This window comes from Lepisma saccharinum, chromosome 1 (genome assembly GCF_977018435.1).
Source record: "Lepisma saccharinum chromosome 1, izLepSacc3.1, whole genome shotgun sequence".
In the NCBI taxonomy this organism is placed as follows: Eukaryota; Metazoa; Arthropoda; class Insecta; order Zygentoma; family Lepismatidae; genus Lepisma; species Lepisma saccharinum.
The window spans coordinates 208,475,311-208,488,111 of NC_139229.1; the positions used below are offsets into that span (position 1 = coordinate 208,475,311).

General features: G+C 38.0%; 1 protein-coding gene across 6 annotated transcripts in view; it reads right to left on the reverse strand.

Annotated features, from left to right (window-relative positions):
• Positions 1-1,525: 1,525 nt before the first annotated feature.
• LOC145978625 (uncharacterized) overlaps positions 1,526-12,801 on the reverse strand; it is a 79,298-nt gene continuing 68,022 nt past the window's right edge. For 4 of the 6 annotated variants that reach the window (XM_083111397.1, XM_083111379.1, XM_083111388.1 and 1 more), the window contains 3 exons: positions 9,444-9,551; positions 6,734-6,913; positions 1,526-2,170 (listed from right to left, as the gene is read on the reverse strand). In XM_083111397.1, the coding sequence (XP_082967523.1) occupies positions 2,141-2,170; positions 6,734-6,913; positions 9,444-9,551 (318 nt within the window). In that variant the 3' untranslated portion in view covers positions 1,526-2,140. The remainder of the gene's footprint in view (positions 2,171-6,733; positions 6,914-9,443; positions 9,552-12,801) is intronic. The other 2 variants (XM_083111403.1, XM_083111411.1) reach the window with 2 other exon arrangements.

Genomic DNA, 12,801 nt, shown 5'->3' on the forward strand with positions numbered 1-12,801 from the left:
AGAATTTGAATGCCCTCTGGAGATGAGGATAGATACAAATGAAATGCACATGGAAAGAAGAAACAAAAAGGTTGAAAGAAGCAGAACATGCATGGAATGAAGCCCACAGAATATAGTGGATTCTGTGAGAACAATACTACAGAAAGAACAAAATTGGGAGCAAAGGAAAATAAGGAGTTTACATAGCTCTGACCCTGAACTCAATAAGATACTCCAATATTGAATTCAATGATAATATGGCTACTTCTTCTCCAGAAATAAAAGGAATTGGTAACTTTAAGTAATCAAGAAAAAAGTATGCATCATATGTACAGAGGTTGTTCGCTTTATATCCGACCATTTTTGATGGGTACTCACCTTAAGAGATACCGCGCATGTGGACTATCGCCTGGCATCGCAGTTTCCATTGCAGCAAGCTCCGGCGCAGAACAGGCATGGGAATTCTGTCCCACTCCTCCCTGCAAGCTTTCCATAGACCATCCAGGGTGCGCGGGCGGCAATGTTGAAGACATCGTTTCAACAGTCCAAATGCACAAAAGTCCATTGGACTGGCATCTGGGCTTTTCACAGAAATGTCTTCAAAGGAATGACACAAATTCCTAATCCCTCTGCCATTTCCCGATAAATACGTAGTGATGTTCTGGCGGTATGACTCGAAACCTTGTCCATATGGATTATCACCTGGTTCGCGTCCATTCCATGCAATTGTGGGATGTCTCTCCGATAGATACGTGTCAGAATGGAGTCTTGGAAGTATCTGGCATTCACCTTCACGTTTTTGTCCACCTTGCGTATCATCAACTTACCCTCATATCCGAATCCCATCACAACCATAAAGCCACAAGGGAAACTTTCCCTGCACTGACGAACAACGTTGCTGCGCCCCTTGCCATCAATGTCACGGTATGTGATCGCCCAAATGTGACCACCAGCAGTGACACTTTGCTTGCAGCCCTTCTCCTGGTGGTTTTCGTGGGTGAATGTATCGCAAGGAGAGCCTGTTGTGTGTAACGGGCCACAATAGCTTTCGCAGTAGTCACCCCGAGTGTTAATCCATTCTCCCGACATTGTTTCACAATGCATACGCATAAAAACTTAGCATGGAAAGGGCCATTACGTAACCCTCCCAATACCAGTTGATTGTCGGCGCCATTTCACTACCAACACTCACGCACCTACAAGGTCAGACACAACACTGCTCCCGCCAGCAGACCCATAGTTCCAGCATGATATGCCAGGTGGCAGCACCGAATCGAAAATGGTCGGATATAAAGCGAACAACCTTCTGCAGAGTAGTAATTAACAAGAAATGAGGTGTTCTCAAAACAGTATTGGAGTAAGTAAATACATAAAGTAGACATGCACAATATTGAATTAAGATTGCATGTTAACTTATTCAAGTCCTCAGAATACTGATTATGGCCATACCCACATAATCAGTTAAACATTTAGCTAAATTACAATTGGGGAAGGAAAATACTGGTCTGGAAATAAAAAGTAGTGATCAGTTTGTTGATTTACATTATTGTTTTTTCTTCCCTACATTTCTTGAGAAAGTTGCGATTTCAGATTCCCAGATGAACCCACCAAAAATTCCGAGATCGTATCAGGATGAAACTCAGAACTACTTGCATTGAAGGAATGATTGAAAAGCCATTAGCCTACATGGGGACTCAATATAATCATGTAATTAATTAGGGGTTTGTAACAAAGAGAGAGCTCCACAATCTTTTATATTTCAGTAATATCATTAAAGACACAAGAGTAGGCCAACAGCTTCACCTCCGACAAGAGAGATTTTCTACCTAAAATAATTACCAATAAAATTCATTCTTGGCCATAAGAAAGAAAATACATTTAATAGTATATTTTCAATACTATTTTCAACACATCTTTATAGAGGAAATACATACATACAGCAGGAAAAATGCACATACACTCTTCATACATACATTCACAGTAAAATTCTTTACACATCAAAGACCACAAAATATATATCCTCTGTACAGATTAAAAGCATTTACAAGGTCATCCTCAAACAATGCATTCATACATTGTTTTTGAGACATAAAATAAAACATATCTATTATAAAACTTCATTGCTATTTACAAATTAATTATGAGACCCATCTTCATTTCATTAGTCGTCGTCGTCATCATCATCATCATCCTGAAAAAAGAAGAAAGATATTTAGATAATAACTTTGTGCATCAACTTTGTGCATAACTTGGAACATCAACTACTCCTACAGCAGTGGTTCGCAAAGTGTGTACCGTGGCACCCTGGCTGGCTTACAGAGTCACCGCGAAATGTTCCAATATTTCCACTGAAATTACACTTATTTCTTAGTCTACACATAGTTTTAGAATCGGACCAAATATGTGCTCACTTAGTACTTTTTACATGTAAAATGTTTCTGAATTTGAAATATGTGTTCATTTTTTAATTTAAGGCAAGGGACCTAACCACACTAACTGAGCGTTGCAAGTGTTAGATAGGTCTATATTCTGACTTGGGCACTGTGAAAATATCTTGAAACACTAAGGGCACCGTGAAACAAAAAAGTTTGGAAACTACTGGTCTATGATAATACATAAAGAGAATTATCTTGTGAAGACATGACTGTCAAGTTCGAACCTAAAGGTGATCCCTAAAATTGTTGGTTGTGTACCACAGCCATTAAGGATCTTTCGTTCTCACCATTCATAATTTTGAATATTTAAAATACATCTTTCATTGAAAGATACACGGGTTGGACAAAATAATATGAACATCCACCTAATATGGTGTGGGACCACCTGAGAATGGATGCATACAAATCCTGGATGGTAGTCAGTGGGATGCTATACCATTCCTCAACAAGAAACTGCTCCAATTCCTTGAGATAGGCTGGCGGAGGGAAATGGGCCCGTACTCTGGTTTCCAATACTGACCACAATGGCTTGATAATATACAAATCAGGTGATTGTGCAGGCCAGGGAAAATGTGTAACTGCGTCATCGTGCTCATCAAACCAAACTTGGACAGTGCCAGGGCTATGAATGGGGGAATTATCATCCTGGAAGATGGTATCTCCTGCTGGGAACAGGATTGGATGGACATGGTCACCTAAAATGCCTTCATGCACCTTTGCAGTTACCCTTTCTTTCAGTGTGACAATAGGACCCAGTGAATGCCATGAAATGACCACAGACACCATTACACTACCGCCACCATGCTTCACTGTTGGCACCAGACAGTCTGGATTGTATGCTTCGGCCAGTGTTTGCCATACGTAATAGTGTGAAGGTTGATTCGTCGGACCACATGACATGTTTCCATTGGTCGTTAGTCCAAGTTTTGTTCTCCTGACACCACTGACGTCTCCATTTGGCATTGTCCTGCGTTACAAGAAGTTTGACAATAGCGGCTCTGCCATGGATATTCTGTTCATGCAGTTCTCGGTGCACTGTTTTCATTGACACTGCATTCTTGACACGCATATTCAGCTCAGCAGTCACTTTGGTTGCGGTGAGCTCTGAGAGCCAACAATCCTCCATAATGCCCTCATGTCTCTCTGTCAGTTTCGTCTTTCTGCCACTATTCTGTTTCGCAGACGTCATTTTCCCCTGCACTTTGTATGCTGTCATGACGGTAGATACAGTAGCTCGCGATACCCCTACTAACTTTGAAACTGTCGTTACGGATGCACCAACTAATTGGGCACCAACAATTTGCCCTCGTTGGAAGTCTGTAAGGTCCAACATAATGGTAGCGTAACACAACACAAAGCCGTTCACAGGCTTACTGGTGGCTCACACCTCTAGCAGAGGGATCATAGGACACGGAGAAAAAAAGATGCATTCCGTGCATGCCAGTGCAGTCAGCACACAACTCTAAAAATGGGGCTCATCTAATTGGGTGTTCATATTATTTTGTCCAACCTCTGTATGTGTAATACATGCTGGATCAGTGAAGGTGGGTAGGGTGAAGTTCACCATGCACATTACACCATGCCATGAAGGCACATAGAGGGATGTGGAGTTAGAGCTCCAAACATTCTCAATCTTAGTCAATTTAGGAAGGCATATGATCAGCACTCCTCTGGTCACTTTTATTCCACTGGGATGCCTCCAGGTATCCATTTGTTGGGACCGAGTGAAACCTATACACTTTTATGAGGAACAAGATCAGAAAAATCCTAACTTTAGATCACCCACCCCAGGAATCGAACCTGGGTCTCCTGGGTGACAGGCAGATGCCCTATCGACTAGACCACCATGCGTCAGGATCAGTGAAGAATTGCTTGATAATTATCATTTATAATACAACGTTATTAAAAAACAATGGTACAAAAGTAAGGTTAATTTATTTTAAAGTGAAAAGAGATACAAAAGTGAGTCTGGTGGGAAAGAAGAAAGGAAGGTTGTAAATTTATAGCCTGTAGTTGTAGTTGATGTAAAATCCGCTAGAGGCGCTACTTGTTGTTGATAGCTAAAATGGCAACAACGAAGGTGGAGCAAGCATATTGCGTAATGGAATTTGCACGAACAGGGGCAGTTGTTACAGTTCAGATACACTTTCATGCGAATGAGTTAAAATACGTTACTCCATTACCACAGGACCTGGATAATTTAAAGCAGCACATCTCTCATGCAGTGGAGCTGATAACCGAGGATATGTTGGAACGTGTCTGGCAAGAAATGGATTATCGTTTTGACATCTGTGTGATTCCAATATATCAAAAAATTCTAATTCAATTAAACTGTATATATATTTAAATTATTTAATTTAAAGTGTCAAGTCTACATTTGCCATTTCACATATTCAGACTCGAAATACATCTACAAACACAAGTTACAAATGCTACAGGATATGCTAACCTTCGAAAATTGTTAATTGTATAAGAATTTCAAATTAAAATGTACCTAATCAAATTGCAATAATCTTCCACCTGTCAGATAGATCGTTCTGCAAAAAAGGACACTAACAAATTAAACAGATTGATAGAATTATGTTTTATTTTCCAAGCAACTTTCTTTTCCTTCCTCGATACAAATAAAATCTAAACTGTGAAAAACGTGCCTCGAGGCATTTATAAATATGTTTAAAGTCAATGGAATTTGGATTAATAAAAGTTGCAATTCTTCACGTCTACAGAAAAAAATTCACGTAGAATTCATGCATAATTCCCGGAGGCAAAAATTCATGCATAATTTCCGAAATTCAAGAAATTCCCGGTGAGTAATCACACTGAAGAACAGTCATGTCAGAATATGTTAGAACCATTAGGTTAAAAAACACAATACACAACAAATTAAAATCTAAGTAAGGAACTATTGACAAATTCTCAGGGTCAACATCAGCGGACAGGTTGAGGGAAGTGAATGATAAAGGATGTTCTGCACCAACCTTTTCTTTCTTTTTTTTTTTTAGTTGACAACAGCTCCTGCAAAAAACTTTTTCAAGCTACTGTGGAATGTTGGCTGCAAGGCTTTCAATTAAGCACCTATTCTCTCGCCTTTGGTATTTTTCCTGTTGTAGGGATTGAACCTACAATAACCTGGGATTTTACTACAAATCCAGACAATGGATAATGTCCACTAAACACTGCATGTTCATAAAGATTCACTGTCACTAACATTCAGATAATTATTAGACGAAAACTTTATTAAATATTTGTAATATGGTAATTTCAGAAGTAGGGATTGGTAAATATGGAATTTTTAGTTTCACTTATAACTGATATTGTAATGTTCAAATATAAGATACCAAACACAACACTTCTCAATATGATGAATGATTCCATTAACGCCCATGATCCCCATTTGGGGATCACACATATATGTTTCCCTGAGCATAATATATAGACACATTTTTTTCATCTATACACATAAACATATCATTGAAGGTTCTTGTTGCATGATGAAACAAAAAAACAGTTAACACAGAAATTTTAGATAGATTTATAGATACAGTTATGTTTAAAAATGTAATATTTTCATCCGTCAATTTTTCACGTTTTAAAAATATTTTTAAATTGTAGTTGTATAAATATTTTGGTTTTGATTTTCTACACAAAGCATGTTTATTCTTTCTATTTATCACATTGATCAAGATCTTCATGTATATGAGACACTATTTTGTTCTGCAGCATAATTTGTCATGATCCCCAATTAGGGATCGTGGGCACTGCCATGTAAAAAAAAGTAACTTTTCTGTGGGTTAATGTATTACTGCTGGACTTGGTCTGGTATTTTGTATGCTTTTACATTCATGAAAATATCAAAATGACAGATTAGTGTACTCAATTTCAGACTCCTTGAAATACCAGATCCATAAATTACAAACAATTTTAACAAGAAACTGGTGTGCCTTATCGGCCAATTAGTCTATCAGCACCAATTAATCAACCTGATCCCTGTAGGGAAGCCATATCACATCTCTTCAGCCTTGTTTTTGTTTCATTACAATCCATAGTGTTACTCTCAACACAAATGCAACATTATAACTTACTGAAAAAGTTATGTGTAGATGTGGCTCAACTAAGAATCAAATGTAAGTCTCTGGCATTCCATGCCAGTGGTCTACCAGTTTCATATATGTATAGTCTAAATACTTAAACATGTGATCTTGAATTATATTGAGCTTGAGCCAACAAGTACACACATCTGGCACCACCATGCAATGTATTTTTACAGATAGGTATCTTAATTTCTATTTTGAAAGTACAACTAGCTTTCATCTACTTACATCATCTTCATTTTCATTATCATCATCTTCCTCATCACCATCCTCTTCATCATCGTCATCTTCCTCATCCTCTTCTTCATCATCGTCATCATCGTCATCATCATCGTCGTCATCTTCATCATCATCATCTTCATCATTAACATCATTCTCTTTTCCCACCTCTTCAGGTTCCTTAACCTCCTATAAATAGAAGAGTAAATATTGTCAATATTCATGCCCTGTTCCTCTTGCACTTAACAGCTCTCAAGACAAAAAATAAATGTTAATCATTATAATGGTAATATGTATATAATAAAGATTAAATACAAGGCATGTTAAAAAAAGACAAAACATTTTAAATAGTGTAACAACCAGCACAGTGAGTGTACTGCAGCTATTGAGTGCATCTATTGGCCGGTTTTAACAACAAACTCATATGTCTGTTCTGCTATGAGCATTGGTAGTCGTGCTACATCAGCAAAACTGAGCATATGCACAAGCTGTTTATTCAATTAGTGACAAAGTGATAATGACAGAACTTGAAGAACAATGTGTTTATGTATGTGAAATTTTGCTGCAAATGTGGTAAAATTTTTACACATTTCAATTGTTTAACCAAAAATGAGGATTACTGTATGATCTGGATGCAGTGCTCCAACTGGTTTAACCTTTAGTGGATGGAGCCTTGCACAGGCTTTAAAAACTTGATGTGGTGGAAAAAAAAAGAAAGAAGAAAAAAAAAAACTGAACTCGAAACTAATTGTCATAGAGATGACAGTGCTTTTATCAGAATTGAAATTTATACATTATATCTTACAATAATGAAAGTTAAAGAAGAAAAAGAAAATCAAAATTTTAAACAAAAATTTGTATTCGGCATGCCCCTGTGGCTACCACATCAGACCCAGAATATGTAGTATGGAGCAGTGGTACATTTCTACAACTATGCAAAGTTGTGTTGAAAGTAGGCTGCTACTTCTTGGAAAAAAAAATAATAACAATGTGTAAAAGAGGAGTGTTGCCAGCTTACAGAAAAAAACAACCGGAAAACAGTTCTAGCATCGGCCCTATGGATGTTGAATGTACCAGATTTACACAGAAGCACAATAAGGGCTGATCTTTGAGGACATGTAATGCCTGTCCCACAATTTCGGGGGGAAAAATGCAAAATTTTAGAAAATCATAATTTTCAGGGAAATTTTGAAAATTGAACCCCTAATTGCTTCATGTTGAAAACATGTTCTTTTGTTTTCATTGTTGCATGTAAAAATAAAATATATATCAACAAAAAGCAGTGGTTGAAGAGTAAATAGCCCATTTATAAGATTTATCCCATAATGTGAGGAAAAATCAACATTTTCAAATTTTGTTTGTTAATAATAGTAATAATGGATATATTATTTTGTTACTTTATAATGTCATTCCTTCATGTGCATGAGGGTTGGAAAGAAAGTAGTGGCAACACATCCATACGTGACAAACCATTTATTGCAGAACTTGCAGGTTTTACATTTCCTCAATGTAATCCCCAGCCATGTTTATGACCCTCTGCCACACTGCTGGAAGATGCTGAAACACTAGTAGCAGTGTGGTTTTTATTCATGTCCATGAAGGAGCACTCTACTGCTTGCAGGATGGCATCTCTGTTGGGAGACGTGCTCTCAGTGGTTTCTTGACTCTGAGAAAGAGATCAAAGTTGCAGGGGCTTAGGTCGGGGGAATATGGAGAATGTTCGAGTACCTCCCGCCCCCATCATGTGAGTAATTCCCTTATGCAAGCAGCATTGTGACAGCGGGCATCCTCGTGAATGGCAATGGGCGAACATGTTTGGAATTACCAGAGTTTCCTCCACAGAGCAAGCCGAAGATGACATTCCAAGAACCTGTGGGATTCACAATCTGGCCTGAAGGAACCGCATGCTGGAGTATGACATGCTACACATCTTAGGCCACTATCAGCATCACTTTCACATTCCTTGGCTCTTGGTACAGTTTTTTTCTTGTGCTCGCATTTCAGTTCTGTCTCGGAGGATCAAACCCAAGTTGCTGGTCACTTGCAAGGGTGTAACATGTCCACTTTTGAACCTCAGTAAGGTGATGAGGTACCCATCGGGATGCAATTGTGTGGTACCCAATCATAGTGCAAAACATCCAATACTGTAGTGTGAGTTATTTCTACTTCTGCAGCTAACTCCCTCACTGTCCAACACCGATTCACTCCAGTAACGATTGAATCAAATCAACATAACATGCCTCGAGACCAGAATGCCCTGCACGTGATGCTTCCTCCACACTAGGACGTCACCATCAGAAGGCTGATACCAAATTAACCACTGTCTGATATAGCAAGGTTTTATTGCCACAGGTTTCTCAGAGACCCAAATGACATTCAGTTGCATTTCTGCTATGTTCCACCTCAATCTTAATACCTTCCCTCTAGACGTACAGGGGATAGACAGCAATGCCCTTTCTTCATCATATGCAACGTGACAACAATGTAGTCACTACTTTCTTTCCAACTCTCATGTACAAATGAACAAAAAATACAGAACTGAATTATCATCTGCAGTTTTTACAGAAATTACATATTAATTGATGCCACGTGCAGGTGGTTTTGATCGAAACCAGCAGCCCAGAACCCCATAACTTGGGTGGTTTAAATCAAAAACTTGCTATCTGCTAAAGGTTAAACTATCTCTTGAGAGAAGTTCTACCTCACAAATTTCACTTACCTCTTTGATTTCTTCAGTTTTTATTTCAGGTTGTGCCTTCTCAGTCTTGATTTTCTGTTGTGGTTTCTCCTTCTTTGGTTTGCTCTTCACTGGAGGACTCTCGACAGCCTGAAAGGAAGCCACAACAATTTCAAACTTAAGTTCATATATAAATGTTGCTAAAAACAAACTGAGGCATTTACTGGGTTCAATACCCAGTTTGAATCCCACTTTAAACTGTAGGTCCAGTCCCGATTAGCCTTACTGTGCATAAAAGTAGACTTAAAACACAAACTCAATCAACAAAGAATGTGTAGTGCTGTACAAAAATTCACCATGGGAGGAAAGAAAATGGCTAGCATAAAGATTGGGCACAATCTCTAGGCAATATTAAGAAAATGGGCAAAAGCATCACCCTCTGCATGTTTGCATCTGGAACATGACAAATGACATGGTCCAATTGAACCATGTGGGTGTGAGGCATCAAAAAAGGGGAATCAGTTCTGATATTAGCCACATTCGGCGAGCCAGACAACTGCAAGATCCGCAGGCTGCATGAGATTTGTTTTATTGCCGCCAATTCAGCTTATACCATCTTAAGCTGGAAATTATAGGTCTTTTCTACTCTTACGGCAGGTAGGGTATCCCCATAGAGAAATGGGGAGCGGGGAAGTGACCAATCCAGCAGGATAAGAAACGCAGCAGCCTGTAGAATGAGGCGCATGCTGCACCTCCACTCCATGACCTTGTAATTCTCGGCACCACCACTGCTTTCTGGATGGTCTGCAGCATAATCCCCACTCCCCACTTCCCCTGCCAGGATATAGGTGCCTGCTGTAAGAGTAGAAAAGATCTAGAACTTCCAGCTTAAGATGGTCTTAGCTGAATCGCCAGCAATAAAACAAATCGGATGCAGCCTGTGGATGAAACTTGTCAACAACTAACATACAAGCTGTAAAGGGGAAGAATAAATATATTTCGGAAAGATGAAAAAAGAAGCTACTATTCTCGAAAAGGTGATAAATATGGTATATCTTTTTTCGTCGTATGTTTAATTGAATGGGTGAGAAAGAAGGAACAGATTCCACAGAGTGCAATTTTTGGGAAATCAACGAAATAGTGTTGGGGTTCAAATTACTGTATTAATTTAAAAAAAAATCTTCTTTTGTGAAATTATAATATAAAGCTCTGGCAATAATTCTAAAACAATACTTTTTAAAAAAAGGTTCATACGTAAATAGACACAGTTATAAAAACATCGTGGAATGTTTTCCCTTTGGTTCTCACTTGAAAGTAGCAAGAAATAAATGCAGTTTTTAAATATTACAGCCCTGTTATTAGTTGATATAACATTATCATGAATGCATAAGTGTTATGACCAGGGCTCGAAAAATCTCTGTCGCCAGGTCGCCATGGCGACTAAAAATTTCAGACTGGCGACTGTGATCTTTTGCTGTAATATGTACAAAATTTTGATGATTCTAAGTTCAAATTGCAGTAGAGCGTAAGCTAGCAAATGTTTTTTTTTTTCTTTTATCAACGTTGTGAACATTCCATAGTGTCAGTAACAATTTCTTACCCTTTGTCCCCCAACACCCAATTTGATGCTTTCTCAAATAATTTAGCGATGTTTTGAATACCGTGATGCTCAGCATCTTATACAGAGTGTTTCAAAAGTTGCACAACCCAAACTTTGGAAATGTATATCAAGAAAACCATAAGAGATATTTACACCGGGTTTTCTGCATTATAAAGCCTCATCTATTGAGATATTTTTCAATGCTTAAAATTCAGTTCACTCCATACAAAAAATTATATAAATTAATAACTGACGGAAAGCAGCATTCAAATTTTTTCAGAAATGAACTTCAGAGTAAGAAAAATATGTAAAAAATGATTGGAGGTTCATAATTAAACATTTGATGACTGATGCGATGTCAGTCTGTCATTTGCGACAAATATTGGTCATGTGCAACATTTGATGAATTTTTGACTGGCGATTATATGGATTGAGTGAAAAGTGCCATATTTGGGACATATCTCCGTATATGGCAACACTAGCAGGTCAAAATATTGCCAACAGTCGCATGCAACACGTGTCTAAGTATTGGCTATACATTTATGAGAAAAATCATATATCAAGATTTTGTGCCGAAATAGGACTCTTGAGATAATCCTAAGCTGCCCCTGGTTACATTGTATTCTCTTCACTCACTTTCGCCGCTACTGTGCCTGTTTTTTTTTAATTCATTCAGCATGGCGTATTCATTGGAGCAGTGCATGTGCATTGCTGAAGAGTATTTTACTACTCATTCTTACACTCATGTGCAAGAGGGTTTCCAATAAAAATGCCCTGCTTCTGCTGTACCTCACAAAGCAACTGTTTTACAACCAGTCAAACACCAACAAATGATCCCACAAATTGTTTGAGTTGGTATTTATTGTTGAAAATCAGTTCTCAGATGTTTTCAGCAAATTAACAATGTTTTTTAAAATAATGTAATTGCATTTATTTAGATAAATGCTAACATAAATTTATGAACCCAGTGATAGCCTACAGGATTAGTTTAGTGGAAAAAAACCCGGTGTAAATATCTCTTACGATTTTCATGATATACATTTTCAAAGTTTGGATTGCGTGACTTTTGAAACATCCTGTAGTATGCACAATTGCTAGTAGGTGGTTTCCTGGCGCCTGATTTTCATAACTGGTGCCTAGCTTTCAAGAAAATTTTTCGAGCTCTGGTTATGACTAAAATAAATGTTGACAGCCCCTGTGGCAGAGTGGTTAGTACATTGTGCTACGACACCAGGGGTCCCAGGTTCGAATCTTGGCCTGGGCATGGATGTTTGTGAGTGTCCATTCATCAATTTCATCACATCATCACTCATCCTCATCTTCGCAAATGAGCCAAAAATGGCACAATAAGCGAAGTAAAATAAAGTAAATCAATCAAACGAAATGTTTACATTAACAATTCTCGATAATACATTTTAAGTAACATATTTTTTTCAAGTATGGGTAAACTTGCAATATGAACATTACTTTGAACAGATTTCTGTGTACAGCACTGCTACTCACTATCAGAATGTTCATCACATGCAGATTGCATGGATGAAGGCCATGATAAAATGATGTTATACAAATCTTTGCAGTCGTGTGGTACTTAATGCACAATATTAGCCATGTCCTCAATCTTTTTAATATTTTATTTTTTTAAATGATTACTGATTATTGGAACTTCTCCACCACAAGTATTAGTAGTAGCAACCTCAATCTCCCCTTCTTTGTAGAGCTTGAATACTTCTCCTAGTGCAGTCTATAAACTCATGTGCTGTCACATATCCTTTCTCTTCTTCCATTTATGTGAGATGACTG